This window comes from Peromyscus leucopus, chromosome 2 (genome assembly GCF_004664715.2).
Source record: "Peromyscus leucopus breed LL Stock chromosome 2, UCI_PerLeu_2.1, whole genome shotgun sequence".
Taxonomy (NCBI): Eukaryota; Metazoa; Chordata; class Mammalia; order Rodentia; family Cricetidae; genus Peromyscus; species Peromyscus leucopus.
In genome coordinates this window covers 139,203,903-139,231,614 of record NC_051064.1, presented here as the reverse complement: position 1 = coordinate 139,231,614, position 27,712 = coordinate 139,203,903, and the positions used below count along the sequence as shown (strand labels likewise).

The 27,712-nt window shown below is 52.1% G+C and overlaps 2 protein-coding genes and 1 long non-coding RNA gene across 14 annotated transcripts in view; 1 reads left to right on the top strand and 2 right to left on the bottom strand.

Moving 5' to 3' along the window:
• Kif17 (kinesin family member 17) overlaps nucleotides 1–9,965 on the bottom strand; it is a 38,710-nt gene extending 28,745 nt beyond the window's left edge. For 2 of the 6 annotated variants that reach the window (XM_037203113.1, XM_037203114.1), the window contains exon 1: nucleotides 9,509–9,963. In XM_037203113.1, the coding sequence (XP_037059008.1) occupies nucleotides 9,509–9,739 (231 nt within the window). In that variant the 5' untranslated portion in view covers nucleotides 9,740–9,963. Of the gene's footprint in view, nucleotides 1–9,508 lie in introns of all 6 variants that reach the window. The other 4 variants (XM_037203112.1, XM_028875321.2, XM_037203116.1 and 1 more) reach the window with 3 other exon arrangements.
• A 1,904-nt stretch (nucleotides 9,966–11,869) lies between these two features.
• Sh2d5 (SH2 domain containing 5) lies at nucleotides 11,870–22,471 on the bottom strand. 7 transcript variants are annotated; one of them, XM_028875324.2, is made up of 12 exons: nucleotides 22,366–22,460; nucleotides 21,929–22,031; nucleotides 19,701–19,886; nucleotides 19,223–19,350; nucleotides 18,828–18,908; nucleotides 18,443–18,517; nucleotides 17,552–17,698; nucleotides 16,222–16,473; nucleotides 15,896–16,070; nucleotides 15,450–15,558; nucleotides 14,799–14,958; nucleotides 11,870–13,742 (listed from the first exon to the last, which is right to left on the bottom strand). In XM_028875324.2, the coding sequence occupies exons 4-12, from the start codon at nucleotides 19,319–19,321 to the stop codon at nucleotides 13,539–13,541; spliced, it is 1,302 nt and encodes a 433-aa protein (XP_028731157.1). In that variant the 5' UTR covers nucleotides 19,322–19,350; nucleotides 19,701–19,886; nucleotides 21,929–22,031; nucleotides 22,366–22,460; the 3' UTR covers nucleotides 11,870–13,538. The 7 variants fall into 7 exon arrangements, with proteins under 7 accessions (XP_028731157.1, XP_028731158.1, XP_028731161.1 ...); XM_028875325.2 differs by lacking the exon at nucleotides 21,929–22,031 and having other exon boundaries at nucleotides 22,366–22,471; XM_028875328.2 differs by having other exon boundaries at nucleotides 15,896–16,067; nucleotides 21,929–22,452.
• Nucleotides 22,472–22,629: 158 nt separating this feature from the next.
• LOC119087470 lies at nucleotides 22,630–26,264 on the top strand. Its single transcript, XR_005090943.1, has 2 exons — nucleotides 22,630–22,911; nucleotides 25,358–26,264. It is a non-coding gene; the product is annotated as an uncharacterized LOC119087470 (long non-coding RNA).
• Nucleotides 26,265–27,712: the final 1,448 nt, after the last annotated feature.

Here is a 27,712-nt window from a genome sequence, read left to right as displayed (position 1 = left end):
AGGTGTGGGAAGAAGCAGGCAAGGCCTTCTGTATAGCAGAGGCAGGACAGAAGTCGAGCTGCTGCTGAGGAGGCCTGGACAAGGGACAGGTGACTGACAGGAAGAGGAAGCTCTGCATCTACAATCCGCCTGTCTCCTAGGCTTAGGAAGGAGACAGACGCTGTCTCTGTAGGGGTGTTACCTAGTTCAGATCAGCAGTAGGTCTGAGAAGCTTATACTGCTTGCTGTTGTGGCCGAGTAGTGTATGAGTGCACAAGAAACTCATAGCAGAAGACAGCTGACATATTAAAAGCCAAATAACATCAAAGATTCCTTGATATTTGACTTCTCTGCTAGAAGAATTCCTTGATCCTTCTTCTAGATATAGCTTTATCATATGCAGCTGAATCTCTAGTTCATATTCTTGCGGACTGCAGCAGATCCCGGTCAAGGGGGCACAGGAGAGTCCATCTCTGGCAGGTGCATCTGGGAGTGGGGTATGGATGAGGAGGCCGAGAAAGAAGACAAACGGTACCATTTCCACGGCCACTCTCTCATGGTCCCTTTATTCACCCCACGCGGGTCCTAGCTGTCTTTTCTCTCAGGAACTGAACCAGTTCTGGTTAGAGGGAGAGGGAGCTGAAGAAGGTAGCCACAGTCCCTGTCCTCAGGGCTCTTGGGATTACAGGGAGCAGAACTAACTATGGAGCATCTGTGATGGTTAATATTGTCAACTTGATGGGATTGAGAGTTACCATGGAAACAAATCTCTCGACATGTCTATGAGGGGGCATCTAGGTTAGGTTAACTGAGGTGGGAAGTCAAGGTCAGGTTAACTGAGGTGGGAAGACACACCCTAAACATAGCAGTACCAGCCCGTGTGCTGGAGGTCCAGGGTGAGGAAGGGGAAAAGCTGAGCAGTGACGTCTGTTTCCCTCTGCTTCCTGACTGGATGACTGTGACAGCTGCCTCACACTCCTCACCAGGCCCTCCCCACTGTGACGGGCTGCGAACCCAAACAAAACCTTCCTTCCTGAACTTGCCGTTGTCAGATGTTCTGACGTAGCAAGACAGGAATGCTGCTGGCACAAGATGGCTGGTACCCAGTCAAAGCCCCCGCCCCTGGCCGAGGACAAGCGCTTCCTTTTCTGCAGTAGAAATGGGCAAGTCCACCCAATCTAGGAAAACTGTGACCACACTGGGGTCCTGCAGCTCCTCAGAGGTGGGGGGCTGCATGCAGGGGTGGGGCCTTTAAAATGGGGACAAATGACTTCCGAGAAAGGACCCAACCCTGTGCCGGGCTTCTCAAACCCACATGCAGCTACAGTGGGAAAGTCACATGATGCCCCTGGAGAAGATGTAGCAGTTGAAAGAGTGTCACTGAAGCCGGAGTCCAGGGAAGGGACTCTACGGAAGCATTCACAGTCACACGGCAGACGCTCCATTCTCCGGGGTAGCCAAGAGCCTGACTGGGAAGGTGCTGGTGCAGCTTGGGGGACTGAGTTTATTTTTTCACAGGGTTTCACACATGCTTGGCAAGTGTTCTACCCCTAAGCTATACATCATATTTGTGTAAGGAGGGGAGCTCTTGCAGTCAGCACGATCTCAAAATCAGTAGCTGAAGATGACCTTGCACTACTGATAGCCTGCTTCCACCTTCTCAGGATCTAGAATTACAAGCAGAGGCCACTATGTAGGCTTATGCTGGGACTGGACCCAGGACTGTGTGCTGAGCAAGTACCATATCAATGGGCCACATCTCCACCCTGCCCCTCTTTGCTCTCTCTGGTTTCAGACGGGCCTGGAATTTCTTGGTATCCTCCTGGCTCTGTCTTCCAAGTTCTCGGATTATAAGTGTGCACTACCACAATGGCCCTTCACTTCATTTTAAAGATTGGAATGGAGCCAGGTAGTGGTGGCATATGCCTTTAACACCAGCACTCGGGAGGAAGAGGCAGGTGGATCTCTGTGAGTTCAAGACCAGCCTGGTCTACAGAGTGAGATCCAGGACAGGCGCCAAAACTACACAGAGAAACCCTGTTTTGAAAAAAACAAAACAAAACAACAACAACAACAAAAACAAAATAACAAACAAAAAAGATTGGAATTGAGATGTGTTTTAAATATAAAATACCAGAATTCACAGTCTTTTTTTTTTTTTTTCCAAGAAAGAAAGACTTTCTCTGTGCAACAGCCCTGGCTGTCCTAGAACTCACTTTGTATACCAAGCTGGCCTTGAACTCACAGAGATCTGCTTGCCTCTGCCTCCTAAGTGCTGGGACTAAAAGGGCACACCACCATGCCCAGCTACAGACTTCACAGTCTTAATATAATTAACATAAAATACATTAACTCTGTTATAATCAGTTTTATTTCACTCCTTTTAGGTTTTAGAAGGCCACCCCTGGGGGAGCTAAAACTAAGCATGTGGCTCAAGTCAGCTGTGTAAAACAGCTTTACTTATGCATTTAAACTTAACGTAATTGAAAATTATTATAGCCGGGCATGGTGGTACACACCTTTAATCCCAGCACTCAGGAGCAGAGGCAGGTGGATCTCTGTGAGTTCGAGGCCAGCCTGGGCTACAGAGTTCTAGGACAGCCAGGGCTACACAGAAAACCCCTGTCTCACAAAACAACAAACAAAAAAATGATTAAGGCTTGAATCAGAAGTGTCCCCCACAGGTCATGTCTTGAGTAACACTGTTTGGGGGTGCTGCAGAATCTTCAGGGGCTCAGCTGGCAGATTCAGGTTACCCGGAACAGGCTTTTGAAGCTTATAACCCACTCCCTAGTTCTGGCTCGTCTGCCTGCTGAGTGGCTGTGTGAGGGGTCCTGCTGCACTGAGCCCTGAAACAGTGAGCCACAACACCCCCCCCCTGTCAGGTATGGGGGTCACAGTGATGCAGAAGTAACCAATATGCTCAGGTCTTACGTGGTACCAGTCTCCGTCCTGTGCCCCTTGCCACCTGTGTCTAGTGGGTACCTCACTGGTAAGTGCACAGAGCATTTCCATTGTTCCAGTATGTTCCATAGGACAGCACTGCCCTGATAAAGTAGAAAACGACTTTAGGTGTACTTCTAAGATGAAACAAAGATTTTTTTAAGAAGTATGACATGGTAACTGATACCCTGGGGAGTCCTAGGGGACAAGCACATATGAGGCAGGTGCCCAATGTCCACCAATTGGTCACTGTGTACTGCTGCCCTGTTCTGTCTTATTAAACTATGAAATTTAGTGGGTTTTCATGAAATCAACTGTTGATTGTTGTAGAAGATTATTTTAAGGTGTGTTATATTTGTTTATGCTCTGGAACACTTGTTTAATGTTACAAAGATGTGTTGCATTCTTCTATGTTGCATTTGTTTAACTCTGTGAAGCTGTGTTACTTTGCCTGTCTAAAACACCTGATTGGTCTAATAAAGAACTGAACAGCCAATAGCTAGGTAGGAGAAAGGATAAGCAGGACTGGCAGGCAGAGAGAATAAACAGGAGGAGAAATCTGGGAAGGGAGGATAGAGGAGCAAGAAAAGGAGGAGGGGAGGACATCAGGGGCCAGCCACAGAGTAAGAAGAAAGGAATACAGAATAGAGAAAGATAAAAGCACAGAGGCATAAGGTAGACAGGATAATTTAAGGTAAGAAAAGCTGGCTAGAAACAAGCCAAGCTAAGCTGGGCATTCTTAAGTAAGAATAAGCCTCTGTGTGATTTATTTGGGAGCTGAGTGGTGGGCCCCCAAAGAAGAAAAGAGTAAAAAAAAAAATTGCACACAAAGTGGAGCTTGAATTTCCATAAGGCCTGAGAAAGCTTTAAATAAATTAAAAAAAAAAAAAAAAAAAAGACATGGCCCCTTTAAGAGATTCTGGTATACAGCAGAGGAACTAAGTAAAAGCACCTGCCACAGTGCCAGGTACCAGCATTCCATAGCTAGGAAGGATGAGTTTTAGGCTTGCCTCTCAGGAACCTAGAAGTGGGCGGAGTCAGCCAGTAAGGCTGCTTGGAGGACCCAGCTGTAGTTTAGCAGTTAAAAGTTTGCTCACAAGGTCAAAAAAGGGTTAAACGATATGCGGTAAAAGAGATCCAGACAGAAAATCACCTCTAAACAGGTTCCAGTGTGCTTAACAATGGTGTAGGCTTAAGAAAGAAAAGAAAATGTGTATAGAAAGTTGTAGAAAGAAACAGTTTAAAAATAATAAAGTCTTTAAAGAGAGAATAAAAGTAATATAGAAGAAAAAAGCCACGTAAGATGGGAAATGCACAGGGAGTCTGGATCCTGTATATTATTGTGTTGGTTTAGAATTTTTTGATGGTTGACAAGCAAATGACAGCTGTTGAGAGACATGGGACTGAAAGAGGAACTGATTAAATAAATCAGCTTAGATATTTTAAGAATGCCTTAACTTTAAAATGGAACTCAAAAAATGTATTTGTCAAATGGAAGTCAAAAATGCTTTGGAGAAGAGGTCTTGCTTGTTTCCATAGGAAACAAGAGGCTGTGGATTCGTTCCAGGTTAATATGGATCAGGTTTGATCAAAACAGACCTCTTGAAACTTGACAGGTGATATCTATCAACAAAGGTTATAACTGGTCTACCCAGGACTTGGCCATTATCTCAATTTTTCTCAGGGACCCATGAAAGATGTCTTTGCCCACAGACAACAGGAAACAGTCTGAAGAACACGACAGCCACATTCCCAAGAGAAGGGATGGGTGGTCTTTGGTTATTTCATGAGTTATAGATATTCATCATCATTTAGTGGAATATAGTATTACAAATGTAAAGTTATTTTTGTTATACTGTATATATGTTTCTACTCTTATTTAAGGTATTGTAGTCATGAAGTTCATTTTAAAATGTAAGGTAAAATCCTAGTTTTGAAAGTTATTATGAATTATTTAGGATAATCTAGAAACACAGGTTAGCAGTCATTTATAACAATCAAATTTGTAGATATTTTAGGCATGTTTTCAAGATCCTACAGAGATATATTTTAGATAAATGGTCTTCAAACACTTCAAAGACCTATAGAATATGGCATTTAAAATGTTTTGTTAACATAGGGTTTTTCATGACAATGAGACACATCTGTTCCTGGCAGCACCAATTTACTTCAGAGAAGATGATGGGCATTGGAGAAACTCCTTATGGAGTTTGCTTTTGTTGTGGCAAAGCTAGCCATTGGGAAAAGAAACTGCTTTTGCCTGGACTGCCTGACAGTATGCTATACAAACTGGACATGCAGGACACACAGGAAAACGACCGTTGAACTTTGCCAAGACAAGACAGGACAGTTCTTTGAGATTCTTGCTTCACAGAGCAGTCTGCCAGACCTTCTGCAGGACACAGAAGAAAGCAACTGATGAACTTTGCCAATACAAGGCAGGACAGTCCTTCAAATTTCCTGCTTCACTGGAAAGTCTGCCAGATATTCTAGGCCTGAAGGCTAAGATGGATGCCCCAACATTGCAGAGGAACTTTGGATGACTGTCCAAGGCAGCAAGATGTCTCTGTTGTTAGGTAATATTACATCCTTCTGGGTCTTTGATGGAGTTAAAGACTAAATAATTAGAGTTTCAATTTTCCTTATGAAAGTAAATTAGGTATAAAACTTTGAAGTCACTAAGATGGGATGGATGGTGGAGTGTTTTCTCTAAATTTGCTAAATACAAATGGACCGAATATTGCAAATGTAATTCTTACTTGGTAACTGTTTTTGTTGTATACAGTTTTACTATGTTAAAGTTAAAACCTTTCATTTTTATTTAGACAAAAAAGGAGGAAATGTAGAATATTATTTTAAGATACGTTAGGTTTGTTTATGCTGTGGAACATGTTTAATGAAGCAAAGATATTTGTATTCTTTTTTTTTTTTTTTTTTTGACTTCTTACCTCTCTAGTTACTCTGACCTAATGAGAGGCCAAGATCCTGTCTAAACCTCCCAAGTACTGGAATTAAAGGAATGAGCTTCCAAGTGCTGAGATTAAAGGTGTGTGCCACTACTGACTGGCCTCTATGTTTAACCAAGGCTAGCTCTGCCCCCTGGTCTCAGAGCAAGCTTGATCTGTCAGAACACCAACAAACAATACAACAGTACCAAGCAGTAAACTTTCCCAATTTATGGCCAGCACAGGCAATGCCTGCTCTCCAGCTCATAGATAGAATGATTGAAACATTTATAGCATTTTCTTGTAGCAAAAGTCACTTTTTTGGGCTTTCTTTTTGTCATTATTATACTTAAGAGTTCGGGGCAAAGTTGGTCAAACTGATCTACAAGTACTAGGCCCCTGTGATCGTAGCATTCCAGAGGTGCAGGGTATAGCTCCTGGGTCAGCTTGCTCAATTTGGCTATGTTGTGAAGCAGTTGCATGAGGAGAGGCAGAGACAGATTATTATCAATGAAATTGACCTTGGTGAGCTGGGAGCATTGGATATTGTATTCTTTTATGTTGCATTTATTTAACTCTGTGAAGCTGTGCTATTTTGTTTGTCTAAAATACCTGATTGGTCTAATAATGAGATGAATGGCCAATAGCGAGGCAGGAGAAAGGATAGGTAGGGCTGTAGGCAGAGAGAATAAATAGGAGGAGAACTCTGGGAGGAAAAGATTAAGGAGCAAGAAAAGGAGGAGGACATCAGGCATCAGGCACCAGGCTACACAGCAAGCCATGGAGTAAGAAGTAAAGAAAGGTATACAGGGATAGAGCAAGATAAAAGCCAGCCAAGCTAAGGCTGGGCATTCATAAGTAAGAATAAGCCTCCGTGTGATTTATTTGGGAGCTGGGTGGTGGGCCCCCAAAGAGCAGAAGAGTAAAAAAAAAAATTCATCGATGTGTGTGTGTGTGTGTGTGTGTGTGTGTGTGTGTGTGTGTGTGTGTACTGAGATCAAACCTAGAGCATCACACAAACTGGACAAGGGCTCCACACTTGAGCTGTACCCCAGCCCAGCAATGAGCTTGAACTTGGTGTTATCCTCAGCAAGAATCCTCATGACAGCACATTAGACATGCTACATATTTCCTTCTACTAAATTAAGTGGAAACAATTGCACTATGTCTTCTGTATGCTCCCTCCCAAACATCTCCATGGGTAAACATTCTACCACTGCTTCCGCACAGGGGCCCGGGGCCACCCTTCTCAGACTGGTCATGATAGAAGCTGCGGTTATGCAGTCGACCAGAAGTAATTCATCAAGAGGCAACTCTGGCGAAATCTGTCAGGGGAGGAGATGGGATGGCAGGGCTCCTGGTTAAAGGGGCAGGGAAGCTGGATCAGGCAGGATGGAATAGGAGTCAGCCAAGGGTGGGTGTGGAGAAGGAAGCCCCAGGAGCGTTGAAAAGCTCAGCCAGGGACAGGAGATGAGGGACAGAGCCTGGACGGAAGGGATGGAGGCTGGAAGGGAAAAGGCAGAAAGTGGATCTGAAGTATAGGGAGAGCGTGGGATAGGAGCTGAGGGAAGACCCCGGGTAGAAAGCCCAAGCTACCTGCCAGAAAGCCCTGGAAAGGGACAGAGCAAGCAGGCCCATGGTCTACCCAGTCATTGGTCTCACCAGCGCACCTGCTCCTGGTGTAAGCAGCGAGGGGCTGTTACCTGCATGTGCTTCCCATACCTGTTCTCTAACGGGAGATGGAGCATGGAATCTGGACACAGGGATCCAGAACTGTCTCTAACTTGTTCCATGACTCCTCAGGCCTCAGCCATTTCTCTGACAGGAATGACTCCAGCTCTTCTTGTGAAGAGCTGACGCTACACTCCAGACTTCCCCGATGGCCTCCCACCTTCCTGCTTGGCTAGCATCCTACAAGGTCCCATCTCAGACTTGCCTCTCTCCGTTCTCCCCTCCACCTCTTCCGAGGTTTGCTGGCCTCCCCATGCTCCCCCCACCCCTTTACCACCGATTGCTAACGGTTAGCTTAGCTACTTCTCCCCTTGATCTTGATGAGGGCAAGTCCTATGGCCTCTACAGCCCCTCCCCATGCTCAATCTGGGGACTCAACAGTGGAGATGCTTGTGTTTCTTTACACGGATGGGCGAGTGGATTAATGAATGAATGGATCAAATCTGAGATCTAGGGAATGTCCAGAGATAGTTCTGCACAGTGGGACTCAGAAGAGAAAGCTGGAAGAGAGATCCAACAGGCCTGTCACTATGTCCTTAGTGTCTTCCTCTCTGGATGGGACTTGCTTGGACACTGCGTAATCCACAAAGAAGGCAACTGAGGCCTCACCCTGACAGCCCTAGACAGCCCTAGAAAGAAGCAAGGCCAAGGAAGAACACGAGTTCAAATCTTCAAGATGCCAACCCTGGAGAGAGGAATGCCCATGCTCTCCAGGGTCCCTGGGACAACGGTAGGACTGAAAACTCCTGGGAGGTCTCGGAGTGGATGGGACATTCTGAAGACCAAGAAACAAGAGTGGAACAGATTGCTTTGGAAACACAAACTTCAGCCACTGAAGACATGGAAGCAAGAGCTGGTCCTTTACTTGATGGAGATTTAGACAACTAATATACAAGAGGGACCCAGTCAGATGACCTCTTTGGTCTCTTCTAACCTGGAAAACCCGGCCAACAGCTAGACAACTGAGCTATCCCTGAGAGACTGGGACTGTCCCCTTGGGGACTCACAGTGGAGATGCATTGTCTTCTGAGTATTCAGAGGGAATCATCTCTTGTCGTGTGCTCTGTGGTCTACATCCCCAGTCAGAAAGCCTTGGGAGCAGGGTCAGAGTTCAGCAGAGCAGACACACACTTGACCCTAGATTCTAATGATGCATTTGCTCCTGGCTCAGCGCCAGGCAGCCTGGAGGCTTTGGACCACACCAGCACTCTCAACAGGCAGGAGAGGTGCAACAGCTGAGAGAGGGCCTGCCCATCAAACTGAAAGCATCTATGTTAAACATTTTGAGAATGCTAGGTCAACCAAGTCAATGGGTTTCCTTGCAGCAGAACTCTTCTGAACCTCAGACACTGGAGCATGTTCAAATGACAAAGGGAAGCCCTACACTGTTGCTTCTTTACAAAGAGGAGTTTCCTCCACTGCTCTCAAGAGGAGAGTGCAATGAGGAGGACTTTGTTTGTGGGGCTGAAATGGGAGCAAGTGTGGACCACCACCTGACAGAGAAGAATCTTGAGACTCTTGGGAAGGAAGGAGGCTGGGGGAAATGGCTGGAGCTTTCAGGATCCTGCTGGTCTGGAATGAGGGCAGAGGACCGGAGGGGGTGGGGGGGCTGGGTCTGGAGTCTGTGGTTAAGGGGCTGCAAAGAATGAAGGTCAGGACAAGCTGGTAAAGGCTGCAAAGGACTGGGGTGTGGACCATATGGGGCGCTGGGTTCAATGGGGACACCACACTGGGGATAGGTTCCAGGTGTCTGCAGCCAAGGACAAGCCTTCAGACTAACCTGCCGCTATCCACCTGTGCCCAGCGCCTTCTCGCTTGGCTTGGGCGGCAGGGGCTGGGCTAACCCACCTATCCTGTCTCCACCTTCGGGGAGCCCCAAGCCTGGCCCTGCAGTCTCGGGGCACCCTCACCTCCACCAGCGGGTAGGCGATCTCGTTGTAGATCTGCTCTGTGAAGTGGTCCATGTAGTAGGCGCCGTCGAAGGTGAACTGCTTCGGGGGCTCGTCGGACGCTCCCGGGTTCTGAATGAAGCACTGGCCGCGTGCGCAGTCCACCGTCACCACCGTCTGACAGCTCAGCTCGCGCTCGCGCTGGTTCATGGGCCGGCAGCGTACCACCACCTTCACGGACTCCGAGGCCATGGCGCCCCACGAGCCCCGGGGGCGTGGCCAGGTCCAGGGGGTGGAACCAGAGCCCGCGCGGGGCGGGGCTTGGCGGCAGGGGCGGGGCCACAGCCGGGGACCAGGACTCCGCGCGGGGCGCGCTGGGAGCAGCAGGGGCGCGGCGGACAAGTCTCCGGGCTGGAGCCCGGGCCGCCGCCTCCCGCGCCCGGGCTCGCCCGTCCCTGAGGCCGGGCCCGGGCGGGGAACGGGGGATCCGCGCTGCAGGCGCCGCCGCACGACCCGAGCCCCGGAGCTGGCCGGGCCGCGCTCGCGCTCGTGCACGCCGTCTCGGCGTTCGCCGTTGCCAGGCAACGTCCGTGGCGTCACAGGGCGGACCGTGGAACGCTGAGTGCGAAGGAGAGCTGGGCTGCAAGCTAGCCGCTTGGGATGCACCAGGTGGTTGGGGCGGCCCTGACCCTCCTCCCTATCTCCCAGGCCACGCAGCTCCAGCCCAGAGGCTCAGCAACCGGGCAGGGGTGGCCAAGCTAAGATCTGGAACTCATGCTTGACTCCACCTCAGGGGTTAGAGACTGAGAGGGTGACAAGGACTTTGCTGTTCACAGTCCACAGTCCACTGGCAGGGTGAAGCTGCTGGATGATAGGGCCAGTCTTGAGTCCAGATTTAAGCCGGGCGGTGGTGGCGCACGCCTTTGATCCCAGCACTCGGGAGGCAGAGCCAGGCGGATCTGGGACAGGCGGAACTCTGTGAGTTCGAGGCCAGCCTGTTCTACAGAGCAAGATCCAGGACAGGCACCAAAACTACTCAGAGAAACCCTGTCTTGGAAAAACAACAACAACAAAGTCCAGATTTTAAAAGACACGAAAACTGGACCAGCGAGATGGCTTTGCTAGTGAAAGGCACTTGCTGCCAAGCCTGACGGCCTGCGTTCTCCCCGAGACCCATATAGTGGACCGAGAGAACGGACTCTTGCAAGGGGGCTCACACACATAAATAAATGTTTGGGGGTGTTTTTTTCTTGGGGGGGGGTTGGTTTTTCGAGACAAGGTTTCTCTGTGTTGCCGTGGCTGTCCTGGAACTTGCTCTGAAGACGAGGCAGGCCTCAAACATAAATGTATTTTTAAAAAAACAATTGAAAAGCCCAAAGCTTTAGGAGGTAGTCTTTGTGTTGGGAAGAGCACACAGCCTAACCTCCTGGACCAGTCTCAGGCACCAACCACCCGGCTGCAAGGCTCCTGTGGGTTCCTCTGCAGAAACACCGTGGTGTCAGTCACATGACAGGCGCTGGGAAGACAGCCCTCTTGCAAACTAGTAGGGGAAACTAACATTGGAAGGGAACACACACACAGTGACTACAAATGGACCGGCGGTTCTGTGGATCGTCTTTAAAAGGACCCTCTGTCACTTGTAGGGAGTCAGGACAAGTATCTTAGATCCCACTGGAGCTCAGGTCAGGTTTAGGCAGGCCTGGGCTGTGCAGAGGCCTCCTGTGCTTTGCTGGAGCAGTAAGCAAGCCCGTGTGTGTGTGTGTGTGTGTGTGTGTGTGTGTGTGTGCGCGCGCGCGCACACACACGCACAAGTGGGTGCACGCGCGCGCGCGCGCGCACACGCACAAGTGGGTGCACTTTGTGTGTGTGTGTGTCCACACGTGGGTGCACTTGTGTGTGTGTCTGCACATGGGTGCACTGTGTGTGTGTGTGTGTGTCCACACGTGGGTGCACTTGCATGAATGCACAGGTGAACACTGAACGTGGAGGCTGGGGGACAACTTGCAGGAAATGGGTCTCTCCTTCCACCACATGGGTCCAATGGATCACACTCAGGTCAGCAGGTGTGACAGAAAGCACTGAGCCTTCTCACTGGTCCTTAGATCTCTCTCTCAGAAGACCTCTCCATTAGAACAAGGGAATCTGTGGCTGATATGTAGAACTGAATGGTATTGTAAAATAAAATAAAAAAGGAAAAAAAAAGGCCTCTCCACCAAGCCCACTTCTTAATTCAGTTTTTTCTGGACCTTGGTGGCCATGACCTCTGTCAGGCTCACCATTCCATACCATCTGTGGTACGTTTGGGGAAAAAAAAAAAAAAAAAAAAAGGTAAAACAGGAAAATGTCGATGAAGATCTAGCCACTCAAGGAATTGCAATAAACTGTGAAGAAATGTGTTTTATTTCTCTTGAAGTCCACTTCAAGGGGCTTGATGACGGTTTGAACAATTAAGACACAGTCTGAACACATGGGCTCCAAACTGTTTGGTTTGGAAGAAATGTTAAAGGGCCTGGGGAAGGCTGGTCCCTTGGACGTGTTGAATATCCCCTGGTATCGTATATCCCCTGGTATTCTACACATCGGCAGTTCACACTATGGACACCCTTCTGGAGGTGAGCCCTGGCCCAAAGTCTGGACCAGTCAGTTGACAGCTTTCCTTAGGTGTAACTTTCTGGGGTTGAAATCCTAGGCATAGGATATGCTAATTCCTCTGTTCCCACTGGAGACCAGGCCCCACTCGGGGAGTGGGGATGCCAGTGGAATGGCCATGGAAGGAATATCACCCACATTCAGTTTGTGTGTGTGTTATCTCCTGTCCTTTCTCTCCATCCCTCATGAGACATGTCACTTGAAAGAAATGACAATGTCCGTAACTAAGGGCTTATCCTAGTGTGGGTGGGTGGGTGGGGGTGTTGGAAGCCGGAAGCACCAGGCCTGGCCTGCCTCTTCCTCCCAGGTCTGTCTTCTCTTTGTTCTGTAAAGGCTGCCCACTTCTCTTGGGATCCAAAACCCCAAACCTGTGGCTTCCACCAAAGCCTTTGGCCTTCAAGGCACTGAACACAGACATCCTCTCCCACCTGTGCCTATACCTCTGCTTCCAAAAGACGTCTGTTGTTTTTTGTTTGCCTGCTTGAGACAAGAGTTTCTCTGTGTAGCCCTGCCTGTCCTGGAACTCACTCTGTAGACCATGCTGGCCTCAAACTCAGAGATCCACCTGCCTCTGCCTCCTGAGTGCTGGGATTAAAGGTGTGCGCCACCACCAGCTGATTAAGAAGTCTGATCTTTTGGGTAGATTCATACATTATGCTAAGTTGACTTAAGGGACACTTGGATTTGTCATTGCTGGCTGGGCCACTGCCTTCCTCTAGAATGTGTCCCTGGACCTCCCCCCCCCATAAAGCCACACCCTCCTCTGTGGGGCTTGGGTTAGTACTAGTTCTCCGTTGCAAGTGGGGCTGCCTTGCTGATGAGCAGGCCAGTGCCAGCCATGCCCAGTGGTCGGCACTGTGTTAAGGCCAGCATGAGGTGGCTTCCCAAAGCAGCTACCGAACTGCAGTTTGCTCACTGCAGGGGCCACGCGGTGGAGTGATACCCAGAAATGAGCTGAGGTGGCAAACCTGCAAGTCCCTAAGCATCTGCTTCCCTATGGGAGCTCTCTGGGGTTCCCCTCCAACAGAGGCTTAGCTGCCTCCAGCAAAGGCTGTGCCCACATCCACGAACTGCTGGGAAAGCCTCTGCACTAGGAGGGCAGTGGGAACCTGACAATGGGCACCACCCAAAGTCACCTAGAGTTGCCAGACCCTTAGCTCTACCCGCTTGCTCATCCTGGTATCTCAGCTGGCCCCAGGTCCTGGGAGAAGCCCTGGGATCTCTATCTCCAACCTCAGAGCTCCCCTCCCATGGGCAGTGAAGTGATGGAAGGCTGATCGAGGGGCGGAGTGACCTGTTTGAAGCTGGTGACCAGTGAGTGGGGTGCAAGAAGGGCACAGTGACCGCCGCAGCCCAGGGCCCAAGGCAAGGCTGGGACCACAGGGGACTGAGGCCTTGCGTCCTAGCCCAGGCCTTGCAGTTCTGCCTCGGACTTGGCATGGCTGAGGGGCCGCAGAGTCCGGGGGAGCCTGCCCTCAGGACCACAGTCTTGCTCTTCATAGGTGGGGTTGAGACGGCCCATGCTGAGTGGGCAGAAAAGGCTGCGCTCCATCCCGGCGTGGCTCTCCACCAGGGCCTCCAGACTGGGGAACTCTGCTGGCAGGTGCTGAGGAGGAAGGGTTGGTAGCTCTGGTCCCCTGCTCCATGGTTCATGCCATGCAGCAGCACCCCACCCCCAGCCAGGTCTCCCACCATGTGGAGGGATAAATTCGGAAAGATGGTATGTGCGGTAACCATGGACCCAGTCACCATTTCCTCGCCCTTCCCAGTCTGGGCAGGACTGAGGCAGTTGTCTTGGAAGTACAGAGGTCATGTAAAAGCTTTGCCAGGCCAGTCCTGGAGGCAGACCAGGGACTCAGAGGCTTGGTACGTTTAGGTCAGTTCTCCTAGAGGTAACCTCTGAAAGACGCCTCTAGAGGGAGGGCCCCAGTGGGCAGGAACCTCAGTGATTCTCCCTGAACTCTGTGGTCAGCACCCAGCCAGCAAGAACAGAAGTAAGGGCTGGTGTGGTGGCGCACGCCTTTTGGGATATGGTGAACTCCAGTCACCTGACACAGTCTTTCAGTGACAGGCCAGCGCGTAAGGAACGAGGTCGGAAAAATGAATGAGTGAGGACATGAAGGGCTCCCTCCGGGCATGCACAGTAGAGCCCTACATTTTTTCCCTTGTAGCCACAAGGCCGAAGGACCAGGAATAAAATGGGGTTGTGCCAGGTCTCCTGTGTGATGGACAGGGCATTGCTTTACCAAAGCAATGGGACCCTGAAATGAGAATTGGGGATATTCACTCCAATTTGGATGAGTCCTGCCAACCTACTGTCTCCACATGGCTCCTCTCACCAGCAGAGGCAGGTGGATCTCTGAGTTTAAGGCCAGCCTGGTCTACAGAGTAACTTCCAGGACAGCCAGAGCTACACAGAGAAACCCTGTCTCAAAACAAAACAAAACAACAACAAAACCCCAAAAGAACAGAAGCAGAGCTAGCAGGACCAGGAGTGGACTAGGAGGTGGGGTGGGGCCAGGGAGCACCCGGCCGAGGAGCAGGATGAGGTGAGGTGGGCTTAGGAGCCCAGGGACTGGAAAAGGGCAGAGTAGAAATTCAAGAGATGGCGCCCGCATTGGGGTGGAGCTGGAAGCCTCTCAGGGCAACCCCACAGTCTCACCTCTAGGCAGTACCGGCCCAGGTGGTTCCGGAAGACCTGGTGAGGCACCACACCACACTGGGTCCGGACAGACAGGCTCCACTGGTCACCGGTACCTGGCTCTGGCCACAGCAGGAAGGCCCCATGTGCATCTCTCCGCAGCAGGGCAAGAGCACAGGACCTAGGGGGAGGAGCCAAGGTTAAGGCCACCAGTCTGACCTCAGACCCAGACCATTGTCCTCATCAGGGACAATACTAGCCCCAAGAGCTTGATGGTGGTGGCAGAGGACTGCATATGTGCTCTCAGAAGTTCTGGACCAGATCAGCCACTCAGTGAACATAATTCGAAGGAACTCAAGGCCTTCTGGGGACCCGACTTGTTGACGTCAAGGCCCTGGTCAGGAGAGGTCTGAGAAACCTCAGGAAGGCTGGCAGTGACAGGCCAGACACTGAGGGTTTCACCTATGTCTTGCTCTTCTCCCTAGCCCCATTTTACATTCTGGAAAACTGAGGTTCAGGCAGAGGAAGTTCCTGGCCTCAGGTCACTAGGCTGGGAGCACCCCACACTCACCAGTTAAAGTCCATACACTCTGTCTATGCACCCTGAGTACACATGATAAGGAGCCTACCTCAGGTTGTTTATATCTAACCCAAGGGACAGAACTCCCTTACCTGGAGAGGCCAGCAAAGGCCCAGATGTTCTCTGTCAGGCTACCCTCATTCTCCACCAGGCACGAGGGACCACCAGGGCTGCGGGGCCATGCCTCCCATGCAGCTGGAACTGTGGAGACCACAAAGGTCAGAAGGAGCATGATAGGACCTCCCAAGGCCAGACCTGTTCCTCTACCACACACCCCCATCCCATCCACGGTTTGTCTCCCCACCAAACCTTTCCCCAACTGTCACACATCTGCTCCTCCAATAGAAATTCTACACTCACCAGTTAAAGTCCATACACAGCTGTTCAGTTGCCCTCCAGCCTGATGCACCCTCACATGCACAGGCAGCCATGGTGTGGGGCGGGTCCAAGGGGGCAAGGCCACAGCCTCAAAAAACCATGCATGAACCCCCACCCCCTGCCAAGTCCACTAGCCAGCCAGCCTCCTCCTCCAACTCACAGGCCTCCCGGGCTGAGAGCTGCAGCTGCATCTCATAGGTGCAGCCTCGGTAGGCCCCGGAACGGATCACCTTGCTGCGGATGGCCTTCTTGCGCACCAGTGTGGGAGAGCAGTAGGGGTTCCCCAGGCGAGTGTGACGGGTGCCCCCACGGCCCTCAGGCTCTGGCAGCTCCTTCTGAGGCACCAAGAGGGGCTTATGGGCAGGCAGATTCAGATCCATCTGTCTGAGCCCAGGTGAACCCTGCAAGAAGCCCACCCCTCCAACACAACCAACCCCCAAGCCCCTGACCCTCCCCCATCCACTTCCTGACTGGGGTGGTGCGTACCCCACTACTGCCCAGTAGCCCTTCTGCAGGAATTCGCCGGAAGGAAACCAGGGCGTGGACATTCTGTGACAGCTGATCCCGGCTGAAGGGCTCTCTCACTAGGGCAGGGGGTGCCCCAGGGCTGCAGAGCGGCTTCGGGGACACGTCCCCCACAGAGCCCAGGCAGGACTCAGGCTGCGCCCTCTCCTCAGGGTGTTGTGAGAGGTAAGCAAGCTGGAAGGAGCGGCAGAGCAGCAGGTACAGGATATGGACCTAGGACAGGAGGGGGGCTCAGCTGCAGCCGCTTCCTGGGAAGCTCCTCAGGCGTCAGTCCACTCTTCCGGGCTGCAAATGGCCCGCTGGCTTCTGGTGCCCCTCCCAAAACTTCCTGGGGAGACTCCTTCTTAGCCCTCAAAATCTCACCACACGCAGCCTCTGCTACCAGATTTCTCTTGTCGGTACGAAGCCACTTTGTGCCAGGCATCGTGCTGGGAGCAGAGAGCACGAGCCTGGACCCACGGCACTCCTACACCAGCCTCCCCAGCCTCCCCGTGCTCAGGCCCTCAACACCCCCAGGAGGAGGAGCTAAGAGCCCTGAGCCCAGCCCCGTTAATTAGGAGTTGAGTGAGCCAGGGTGGAGCATGGAGCCCACGTGCCTGCTTCTTCATCCTCACCTCCCCACGATCCTCTGAGGAGTTAATGAAATGGGGCACTGAAGACTCTCAGCACTTGTCTGGGGCCTGGACATGGAGTCCGTCACTCACTCACATACTCCAGACCCAGGCTGTTGGAATCATCAGCTTCAGCCACCTGCCTCCCAGGGTCCGCATCCAGAGGTGGGACCAAATGCCGGAACTCACTAAATGACAGGCTGTCACAGGTCTGTCATCCATCCACAGGAACCACACCAGCCTTGACCTCCAGTATACCTGCCCATGACTACCATGTCTGCTATGTCTGCTACACAGAGCTACATGGGACCTGTCACCTAGGAACAGCTCAAACCCTGGACCACGCCTCTGCTGTTAAAGGAATCAAGTATCTGTCATCTGTCATCAGGGACAGCCCCATACTGGAATGTGGCTCATGTCACAGGTGGGCTGGGCTAAGGGTGGTGGGGATGAGCCAGGACGAGGGAGGGAGGGAGGGAGGGCAGGCGGGCAGGCGGGCGGGCGCGCACTCCACAGCAGAGGAAAGTCCCAGCTAGTGCAGGGGATGTCAAGGGTGCCGACTTACTACAGACAGTCCTGGGGGAAGAGCCAAAGGCCAGTGTGGCGAGGCCCGGACTCACCACCGCCTCCCGATGACAGCACTACCCCTCAGGGCACACTACCCTCCGGGTCTCAAGTACCTCTCCAGGCTGGCTTCCCACAAAGAGGTGGCAGAAACGCTTGCTGGCCGGGCTGCGCGGGTTCCGGGCAACAAAAGCAAACTGACAGGCGGCTGGACACCAGGTGGCATAGAGGATGCGCTTCAGGGCATGGGCCATCAGGAGCACCTGCGAGGAGGCATCCTGGTGATAACAGCAGGCCTCACTCGCTCGCCCGTGTGGCAGTGGCCACCCACTTCCTGGGGCGAAGAGACCCTTCTTTCCCAGAGGCCTGCCAAGCCCCAGCCCTCAGCACTCACAGCTCTGGGCCTGTCAGACAGGTAGGTCAGGGTGGCCACCCCAAGTTACAGAACTGAGGGACAGAACAGTGACCAGTCAGTGATCTCTAGCTGGAGCCACACAGGGGCAGTGGCGGCAGGTCCTGGGGTTCTACACTGGTATCTGGGGTAGGACGCTCGGAGTTCAAATCCTGGCTCTGCCACTACTCTCCACGTCTCTCGGCGTCATGCCAGACAGCAGCCATGCCTCAGGCAGGTGATGTAGGACCCCAGGGCACCACCACACCCGGCACTGGGCCTTCGTAAGAGACCTGCAGCTGTGGGTGGCACAGTCTGGCCTGGCAGGAAATAGGCGGCCAATGCCGGTTGTACAGTAGCCAGGGAGGGACAGACAAGCATGCAGGAGCTCCCTTCCATCTCCAGCCCACGGCTGTCCACAGCCACCAGCCAATGCTGGACCAGGCACTTGGAAAGTCTCATAGGGTGTTTGTCCCTGATATTTAGGACAGAAGGTGGCCTCTAGAGAAGATTCTGGAGGGCTAGGCAAGCTTGTCCTAGGGGGGCATGGGGCAAACTGTAAGAAGACCAGACCCCGTCTGGTCCCCACTGCCTTGGCTCCTCCTACCTCTCCTACCTCGCCCTCCCCACTGTAGACCTTGAGACCCTGGAGACTGAATTTCAGGATGACAGCGCGGCGTCTGGAACAGTCCTGAGGGGAAGAGAGTTGGCAAAGGCAGGTGTCACTTCCTAGTTCTGGCCCAGTGCAGTCCCGCCACAGCGGCCCTCATCAAGGCTGCTCAGCCAGTTCTGACCCCCAACAATCATGCTATGACCTGTGGGGCCTGGGTCCCAGGCATCTAGGAAGAGTCCTGAAGCCTGGAACTACCGGTCACCTCTCAGAAGACCTCTGGTCCCACCCTCCCTGGGCTTCATGTGCCCATCTGAATGATGTGTGTGCTGGGGGGACTGACATTCACAGTGCCCTCAGTGACTTGGGTTGTGCTCCCCAAGTCCCTCACCTGCAGTGCCCAGAGCTGCTGCTGCACAAGGTACACACCCTCCTGTGTGTCCAAGTCGTCCACGGGAAAGGATCCCACGTACTGGTGGGGATGGGAAGAAGAAAGACGGGGGAGTAAGGGCCACGACTCCAATGCACAGTACTCCACCCTGCAGGCAAGCTGTGGGTAGTGACCAAGCACTGTCCTTGAAGGCCAGTGTTCTTTGTTAACCTTCTCAGCAGGTGACCCTGGTCAGGTCACAGGGGTCTCATCTTCTCACCTACACAGACGTTTGTATACACACATCCACTCCAAAGGAGCTGGAGTTAGGACTTGGGCCCCAGGCCCTCCCCAACCCCAGGGAGTAGCCACCCCACAACTATCTTCCAGAGCACACAAAATGGACACCCACCCACCTGGGCAAACTTTGCAATGCACCTGGGCCGGTAAGGTGCAGGCCCGCAGTCGGAGGCCCTGCGGGCTCCGGCCCCAGCCCTCTGCATGGTCCCCAGCATGCCCAGCTTCAAGCTCCACGGAGGGAAGGCTACGAAGGGCAGGGGAGAGGTTGGTTTTCAGGCAGGTAGGTTGAAGGCTCCCTGTCAGGGGCTGGTATGTTCATTCATTTGCTGGCTCCAACACTCCTTCATTCATTCCAGCAACCAACCAATCCTCACTGAGTGCCCATCAACATCCTGGGCACAGGCCAGACACAAAAGACATACTCTGCCTGCTTAGAGAACAGCATTCTCGGGGAGCATGATGGGAAACTAAATAATATGCCTTAAACAGGTGAGATGTGGTAAAATGGAGAAGCGCAATTGCGTGGGACAGGGGACAGATGGGGGTTCATGACGGCTAAAAGCTGCACTGGGAGAGGTCTGGGGAGGGACTGACCAGAAGTGGGACGGCTCACAGCATGGGCCACTGAGCTACGGCTCGGGCTGCAGTGCCGGCTGGACCCTCTGTGGTAGAAATTTGGATCCAGCTCTTCTTTAGTGACAGAGGGAAACTGGTGTCTGCCAGTAGTTCTGCCCTCTCAGGAGGCTGAGGCAGGAGGGCCAGAATCACTTGAAACCAGAACTTCAGGGTCAGTGTGGATGAGAGAAGAGAGAGAGAGAGAGAGAGAGAGAGAGAGAGAGAGAGAAGGTGTCATAGGGAAAACAGAAGAGTCTGAAGAGGCCACTGAAGAGCAGGGTGACAGCAGTCAGAAGGGAGGCACAGAAAAGGTGTGCCGTGGCCTGAGGGAGACTGCCAAAGCAGCGGGCTGCACCCGACTCAAGATCAGCCTTAAGTCTGAGACTTTATCCCATGGACAATGGGAGCCACAGCGGGCCCTGGGGCAGCGACTGCACAGGGCAGTCCAGCTGGATGGCTAGCACTGATAGTATCAGGAACCCGTTTTCAAGGCTGCTGGCTCCCTGGTCCAGCCTGACTCCAGTCCCTTTCTGAATCCCAAAGCCCTTTGCAGGTATGAAAAAACAATCCCCCCAAATGATGCACTGGCACTAAGTGGGGTGCAGAGAAGACGGACAACTACCCAGGGGACTGACAAACAGCACTCCTGCCCTGCCCTATCGTGTTCTCTGGGACCCACGGCCAGATCCACGGGTCGGGGGTGGGTGAGGGGACAGGGAGGAGCAGACGTCATGTGGAGCAGACACATAAAAGACCAGCTACTTCAAGGCAGAATGGACGAAAGTTTCGGCTGGGGTCCCTGCAGACTCAGCTCCCCCAGCGACGACATAAGTCACTGGCATGATGTCTGGCACAGGGGATGTCCTCCCAAGCCTGCTGGCAGGAAGGGAGCTTGGGAAGACAACAGAGCCTAGAGCTTTCAAGACTTTCTGTCCAGGCTGGAGCTTCTCACCACCCCCACCACCCCTTGAGGGTGAGGCCTTAAAATTGACTGTCACTGGGCGGCAGTGACATATACCTTTAATCCCAGCAGGGCCAGGCGGATCTCTGTGAGTTCGAGGCCAGCCTGGTCTACAGCGTGAGTTTCAGGACAGGCACCAAAACTACACAGAGAAACCCTGTCTGGAAAAAAACAAAATAATAAATTGACCCTCTTAGAACCCAGGAAGGGTCCTCCATCTCTGCCTGCCAGTGACCTTCAAGCCCAAGCTCAAGCCAGGGAGCAGAGGCCAGCAGGCGTTTACAACTTTCAGCCAGGAAGAGCTGGGAAGCAAGGCTGCAGCCTCCCCTCAGAGCCCGCCTGGACCTCCGAGGCTGTGCCAACCTGTGCTCTCACCCCCCTTTCTAGTCCTGCTCATTTTTTATCACTTGTCTCAACGGCAGCTGACGTTGGTGGGAAGCAAAGCACACTTCTGCCACGGGCCACCCGCCCCTCCCTTCCCAGCAGGCAATGAGGGGGGCGGGGGCGGGGGAGGAACAGGGTGAGAAGGACAACCACAGAAGAGATAAAGAGAGCTGACAGGAGCCCTTCACACACGGCCTGGGCCACACAGCCCCTCAAGCACCAGGTAAAGGGGGAAAGAACCAAGGGTCAGAACATCGTCCCTATCCTCTTCATATTTAGCCTCACAGAAACAGGAACTTTGTCCCTTCTGCCTCCCTTCCAGTCTGATCCTTAGACCAAGCAGGACGCCAGGGCTCACTGAAACCCTGGTAACAACCGCACACCCAGCTCATCTCTTTGAATCAAATCAAAGTTTTCCACAAGGGTCTTCCTTACAAAAAGACACATTTGGGATGGCGCTGGGCTTCTATTTTCCGGGTGGTTCTGCTTAACTGGCTAGGTTGACAGGTCCTTCTACACCTCAGAGTCGAACTATCCATCCCCTCAGGGTACTGGGAGTCTTTCCTGCCTGCGTGCAGATCCCAGCTACTTGACCAAAGACACACAACACAGGATAGGGAGCTGGCCAACCCAGGACTCTCTGCCTAGGCATGGCAGTGCCCTTCTGCCTAGAGGCTATGGGTCCCCGAAGCAAGCGTCCATCCTTGGTACACACTGGGTCTGGGTCTGTGCAGGAATAGGTGCTGCAGGAAGGGCCACTAGTAGCCCCATAGCCTGTAACAACTCAGGCGCTGGGGACCACACTGTTTAAAAGGCAGAACTCCCTCTCCCATGCCCAGCACACTCGATACCCCCCACTCACCCACACACACAGGTCCTGGACCCGCGCAACCAGGGACAGGAAGGACTGAGGTTCAGCAGGGTTGGCTAGTGTGACCTTGGCCTGCCAGCCTCCAGTTCCTCAGCTGTGGAGGGAGGGGACCGCGAAAGGCGGTCAAGTCCTGGAGCTACTCATCAGCTCTGGACGCGCGGAGCACACTGGCTGCATGCGGAAGACACCGACGCGATCTCGCGCGCGGAGGTGCGGGGCGCGTGCGAGCGTTGACAGCGACCTCGCAAGCGTCACCGTCCCCACGTTAGGTTTTCGGGGAGGGGGGGGACTCAGGTGCCCCGGCGCCAGGAAGGAAGGGATGGAGACGATGGCTGGGGTGATGGTAACAGTCCGTGGCGGGAGGTGGGGGTGCGGTTCGCTTCTGAGCGACCCTCCCGGCCCCCGGCCCGCTCCCCGCACGCACTCACCGCCGCTGTCGCGCCTCTTGGCAGGTCTCACAGCTCGGGTCCCCGCAGCCTGCTTGTCTACCCAGCGCCGCGTCCGCCCCGCCCCCGCGCCGCGCGCCCCCCACGTGGCCCCGGGACCCGACCCTCAACATCACCTGGCGGCAGGGCCGCCCTCACCAGCCAATCGGAGCCAGCGGAGTTGCTCCGCTCGGCTGCGCTGCCCAATCAGAGGCTGCGAGGGTCCCTGGCTCCGCCTACGCCGAGGCCCGGGCTGGCTCCGCCTTGTCGCTCCTCCTCCAAGAAGCCATCCTGTCCCTCCGAGCTCAGGGTCTTGCACCCGCCCCACGGTACTTGGAGCGCAAAGGTCCCCATCTCCATGCAGGGCCCAGCTCCGCTCGATTGCTCCTTGACCATGCAGTTCCACACCTTCACACGCAGATGGCAGAGGACTTGGTGGCGCGTACTCCCTTCCCGTGGGGGATTCACTGGGCTGCTCATCTGGGGTCCAGCACAGAGCACTGACCCTGTCCTTAGGACCGCACGGAAATCCACTTAGATGGGCAAATGGTGAGTGAATTTAGCCAGCGCGCGCATAGAGGGAGGGCCCTTCTGATCCCATCAGGCAAGGAGCGCTGTAGGTGGCCCAAATAAATCGCAAATCCCAGCCAGGCAAGCACTTGGTGTGTATTAAGCCCGAAATCCGCAAAGAGAACACATCAGAAACTGCCCGTGCCCCACACCATAGAATTCCAGGACATTGGGGTTCTGGCCCAGGGGGAGTAACTGCTGTCCCCATCTCAGGGGACACCCGGGCAGATGGCACCGCCAATGAGAAGCTGGCCCTGAATCTGCTGCCTCAGAGGAGTTCCCAGGGGCAGGCTGGGGACTGGGCATCACTTGTCTCTGCAGAGTTCCTGGCACCGTCCCAGAGGCAATGATGAGGTGTGATGGTTAGAGGCCCAAATCACAACGGGGCGCTTCCTCGCTCTCAAGTGGGACTTGGGTAAACATTTTAATCGCGTGAATCCTCAGGGCCTCTCCACAAGGTTGTTGCCACCCTTGACTCACAGCCAGGTGAGGATTCCGCAAGGCGCTGACAGAGCACAAGGCCCAGCCTTGCCTGGTAAGTGAAGGTTCTGTAAATACAGTGATACTGTAGCCTTGAGTTTCTTTTGTCTGTGTCCTGGCGAGCGAGCGTTTACCAACTCGCCTATGCTAGGACCAAGAAGCAGCAACGTGGCAACCTCAGTTTACCAAACTGGCAACGTAGGATACGTAAAAAATGAAAAGGCTAACTCCCAACTCTTAAAAAGAAAGTAAGAAATATTTGAAGTACCTTGCTTCATTTTTTAATTTGGATTATTTTTAATTGTGAGCTATGGTGGTTCATTCCTTCTTTCATTTTATTTATCAGTATGGGTGTTTTGCCTGCTGGTATATCTGTGTACCACATACATGCCTGGTACCCTCGCAAGCCAGAAGAGGGAGTCAGATCCTCTAAAACTGGAGTTAAATACAGTTGTGAGCTCACATGTGGGTGCTAGGAATTGAACCCAGGTCCTCTGGAAGAGTAACCACTTAGCCATTTCTCCACCCAGATAAATGAGTATTTTGTCTGCATGCATGCTTGGGTCCCTCAGAGAACAGAAGGGGGCCACACCTCTGGAACTAGAATTACAGCTGGTTGTGAGCCACCAAGTGGGTGCTAAGAATACAACCCAGGTCCTCTGCATGAGCACCAAGTGCTCTTAATGGCTGAGCTATCTTTCCAGCCCCCACAATAAATACAACCTTTTTTTTTTTTTTTTTTAAAGAAAGGAAAAAAGTGACTGGAGATATACTTCAGTGGCACAGCATTTCTCAGGCATGCCCAAGGCTGAGTTTAGTTCTTAGCACTGACGAAAGAAAAGCCAGGCAAGATGCTCAGTGGGTTAAGGTACCTGCTGCCAAGGCTGATGACCTGAGTTCAATCCTTAGGACCCACATTGTGGAAGAAGACAACTCCTAACAAGTTGTCCTCTGCCTTTCAAAAGCCCGTAACCTTACATGTGCACATACAAATAATAAACAAGATGTAATTAATAATAATAATGGAAATCCTGTAGGCTGGAGAGAGGCTCAGTGGTTACCAGATCCCAGGTTCAATTCCCAGCACCCACAGGCTGTTTGTTTCACAGCCACCTGTAATTCCAGTTCCAGGGGATCCAACACTGTTTTCTGGCTGCCTTTGGCATCAGGCACACATGTGGTACACAGACACCCATACACATAGAATTCAAAGGTGACAATCTTTGGAGGTGCCAACCATCTCTGGGCAAGCTGACCTAGTCCCACTGAGAACTGTAGCATGAAGCTAGCGTCCCCACCTCGTCTGCCACGTGTCTAATCCTGCATTCCTAACAGCAAGCTCTCTGGAGCTTCCAGAAGCAGATTTCAACTGGATGGGTGACTCACCTGTGCAGGAAGCCTGGTGTTACCCATATAGAGCATGGAGAGGGATGTCAAAAAAAGACAGGCCGGGGCGGGAGTCATGATCGCCACATGCATTAGTGCGCACCTTGCAAGTCATGGTTATTTCCTGATGAGTCAGTGACAATCACTAAGCCACACAAGTGGGAGCTTGCTATCACAATCTCCCCTTTTATCGAAAATCCCGGAATCTGGCTGTGCGCTTGCCAGCTGACGGATATGAGTGGGAGTAACTGCACATCAGCAGGAAGCTGCTCTCCAGCTGGCTACAGGGCTGGGTGGTGCGTCTCCTTTACCCAAGCACCCAGGGAAGCCAGTGCCCCAGGAGAGATGCTGTGCTTCCAACCAGGCCTTACACTTTTCCAGCAGAAAGGAGAGGTCTGAGAAGAGGGGGGCGTCTTCCCAGAAACATACGAGTTTGTTGCTAAGACAGACTGGGCATCTGAGGATGCATTTCCTACAGGAAGACTGCGCAGTACCCAACCCACTCTGTAACACCTACGTTGAAAAACGGAAGCCGCTAAGATGGGATTTTGTTTTGTAGCTTGCACACCGAACACCTTCAGTTCTGCCCTCAGCCCTGCTGTTGACCCAGGCTGACAAGGATGCCTGCTGATGGCTGCACAGGCCTTGGAAACTCACATGGAGCTGCCTGGGTTTCTGACCACTGAGCCATCTCTCCAATTCTTCACCACCGTATGTTATCAGCAAGACTGACTTATACAAACAGGTAAATCAAGAGAGGATTGACAGAAGAATTTCATCAGATCCAAGTTTCCAGAATGGTGAAAGGGAGCGAGGCTGCCGCACAACCCCAGATGGAGACGAACAAGGGGAGGATGGCAGGAAATGGGTGGTGGGTAGTGGGGGACTGCTATCCAGCTCATGGCTGGTAAGTGAATACATCTAGGTTCTGGAACTTCTCTTGGTGGGCATCATGGAAAACTAGCTCATTTTTTTTTTTTTTTTAAACTTATAAAGTGTAAGAAGCTGCCAAGCTAACATGGGGTTCTGACTGTCACCATGGCTCCTGGGAAAGCTCATCCTGTGTACTGGGTGATACTAGTTCTGGAGTAAACTGTGAGAGTACCTAACAAAAAGTATTCCAGGGCTGGCAGCTGAGAGTGGCCGAGTATCTGAACAGAGTCCTATAAAAACCTTAGGGTCACCTACATAGCCTCTGAGGGACTATATGCCCTATCCCCCCAATAACCAAAAAAATCTTTTCAAAACCTTCAGGCCACACAGATAGTATTTCCCAGGAAATAAACAGCCTAATGTTTTGGCAGCAGTCAAAAGCTACACTGAAGATGGATATAGAGGTTATTGCCTATAGACCCAGCACTTAGAGGCAGAGGCAGGAGAATCACTGCAAGCTCAAAGCCAGTCTGCTTTGTAGGGAGTGGTAGGCCATCCAGGGATAGATAACAAGACTGTCTCAAAAAAAAAAACCCCAAACAAAACAAAATGCCTGCCAGCCACCCTGACTTATTTGCAAACCTGCCTTCTGATGACTTCATTTGCAAACCTGCCTTCTGATGACTTCATTTCCCAGTGTTCATAAATAGTTTTTTGCGCCGGGCGTTGGTGGCGCACGCCTTTAATCCCAGCACTCGGGAGGCAGAGCCAGGCGGATCTCTGTGAGTTCGAGGCCAGCCTGGGCTACCAAGTGAGCTCCAGGAAAGGCGCAAAGCTACACAGAGAAACCCTGTCTCGAAAAACCAAAAAAAAAATAAAAATAAAAATAAAATAAAATAAATAAATAAATAAATAGTTTTTTGCTGTGGAATAATCCTTCTATACACTGTGAATGTGTATTACTCTCATTGGTCAATAAAGAACCGATTGGCCTATACCTGGGCAGAAAAAGATTGGGCAGGAGAGCCAGACTAGGAGGATGCTGGGAAGGAGGGCAGAGTCTGGACAAGCGAGCAGCAGCAGAAAGAAGCAAGATGGACATGCAGTACTGAGAAAAGTTACCACGCCACATATAGCAAAGCATAGATAAAAATATGGGTTAACTGAAAATGTAAGAGTTAGCTAGTAACAAGCCTGAGCTACTGGCCAAGCATTTATAATTAAATTAAGCCTCTATGTGGTTAATTGGGAACGGCTTGTGGAACAGAAACTTCTGCCTACAGTTCTTTCCAAGGGTGGAGATAGAGTCACTGGGCTGAGAGACACTTGGGACAATTCAAAAGCTTAAAAAAAAAAAAAAAAAAAAAAGTCTAGGGGGAAGCAATCAAAATGGTTCAAAGTGCACAGGGTTGGGGCCAGCAAGACATCTCAGAGGGTAAAGGCACTTGTCACCAAGCCTGATGACTTGAGTTAAATCCTTGGTCTGATATGGTGGAAGGAAAACCAACTCCAAGTTGTTTCCTTATCTCCACATGGGTGCCATAGCACATGAATACACACTTTTTTTTTTTTTTTTACTCGAGACAGGGTTTCTCTATGTAGCTTTGCGCCTTTCCTGGGACTCACTTGGTAGCCCAGGCTGGCCTCGAACTCACAGAGATCCGCCTGCCTCTGCCTCCCGAGTGCTGGGATTAAAGGCGTGCGCCACCCACCACCGCCCGGCCACACTAATTTTTTTTAAGTGTACAGGTGCTAACTCCACCTTGCCACCTACCTGTGACATACTATAGAATCTTTTCCTCCCATAAATTGAAGACAATAAACCATGACCACAGAACTGCTAGGCATGCGACAACACAATACAAAGCCTGGCATATAGACATGGCTACTTTTATTATGGAATTTATATTAAGTGGTTTGGGTACATCCAAAGGTTTGGTCACCAGGTAGCTGGGAGGTGGCAGAACCTTTAATAGGTAGCAGTCCAGTGGGAGAAGTTGTGCCCTTGCACCCTGCCTTATTGGAGAGCCAGTGTGTGATG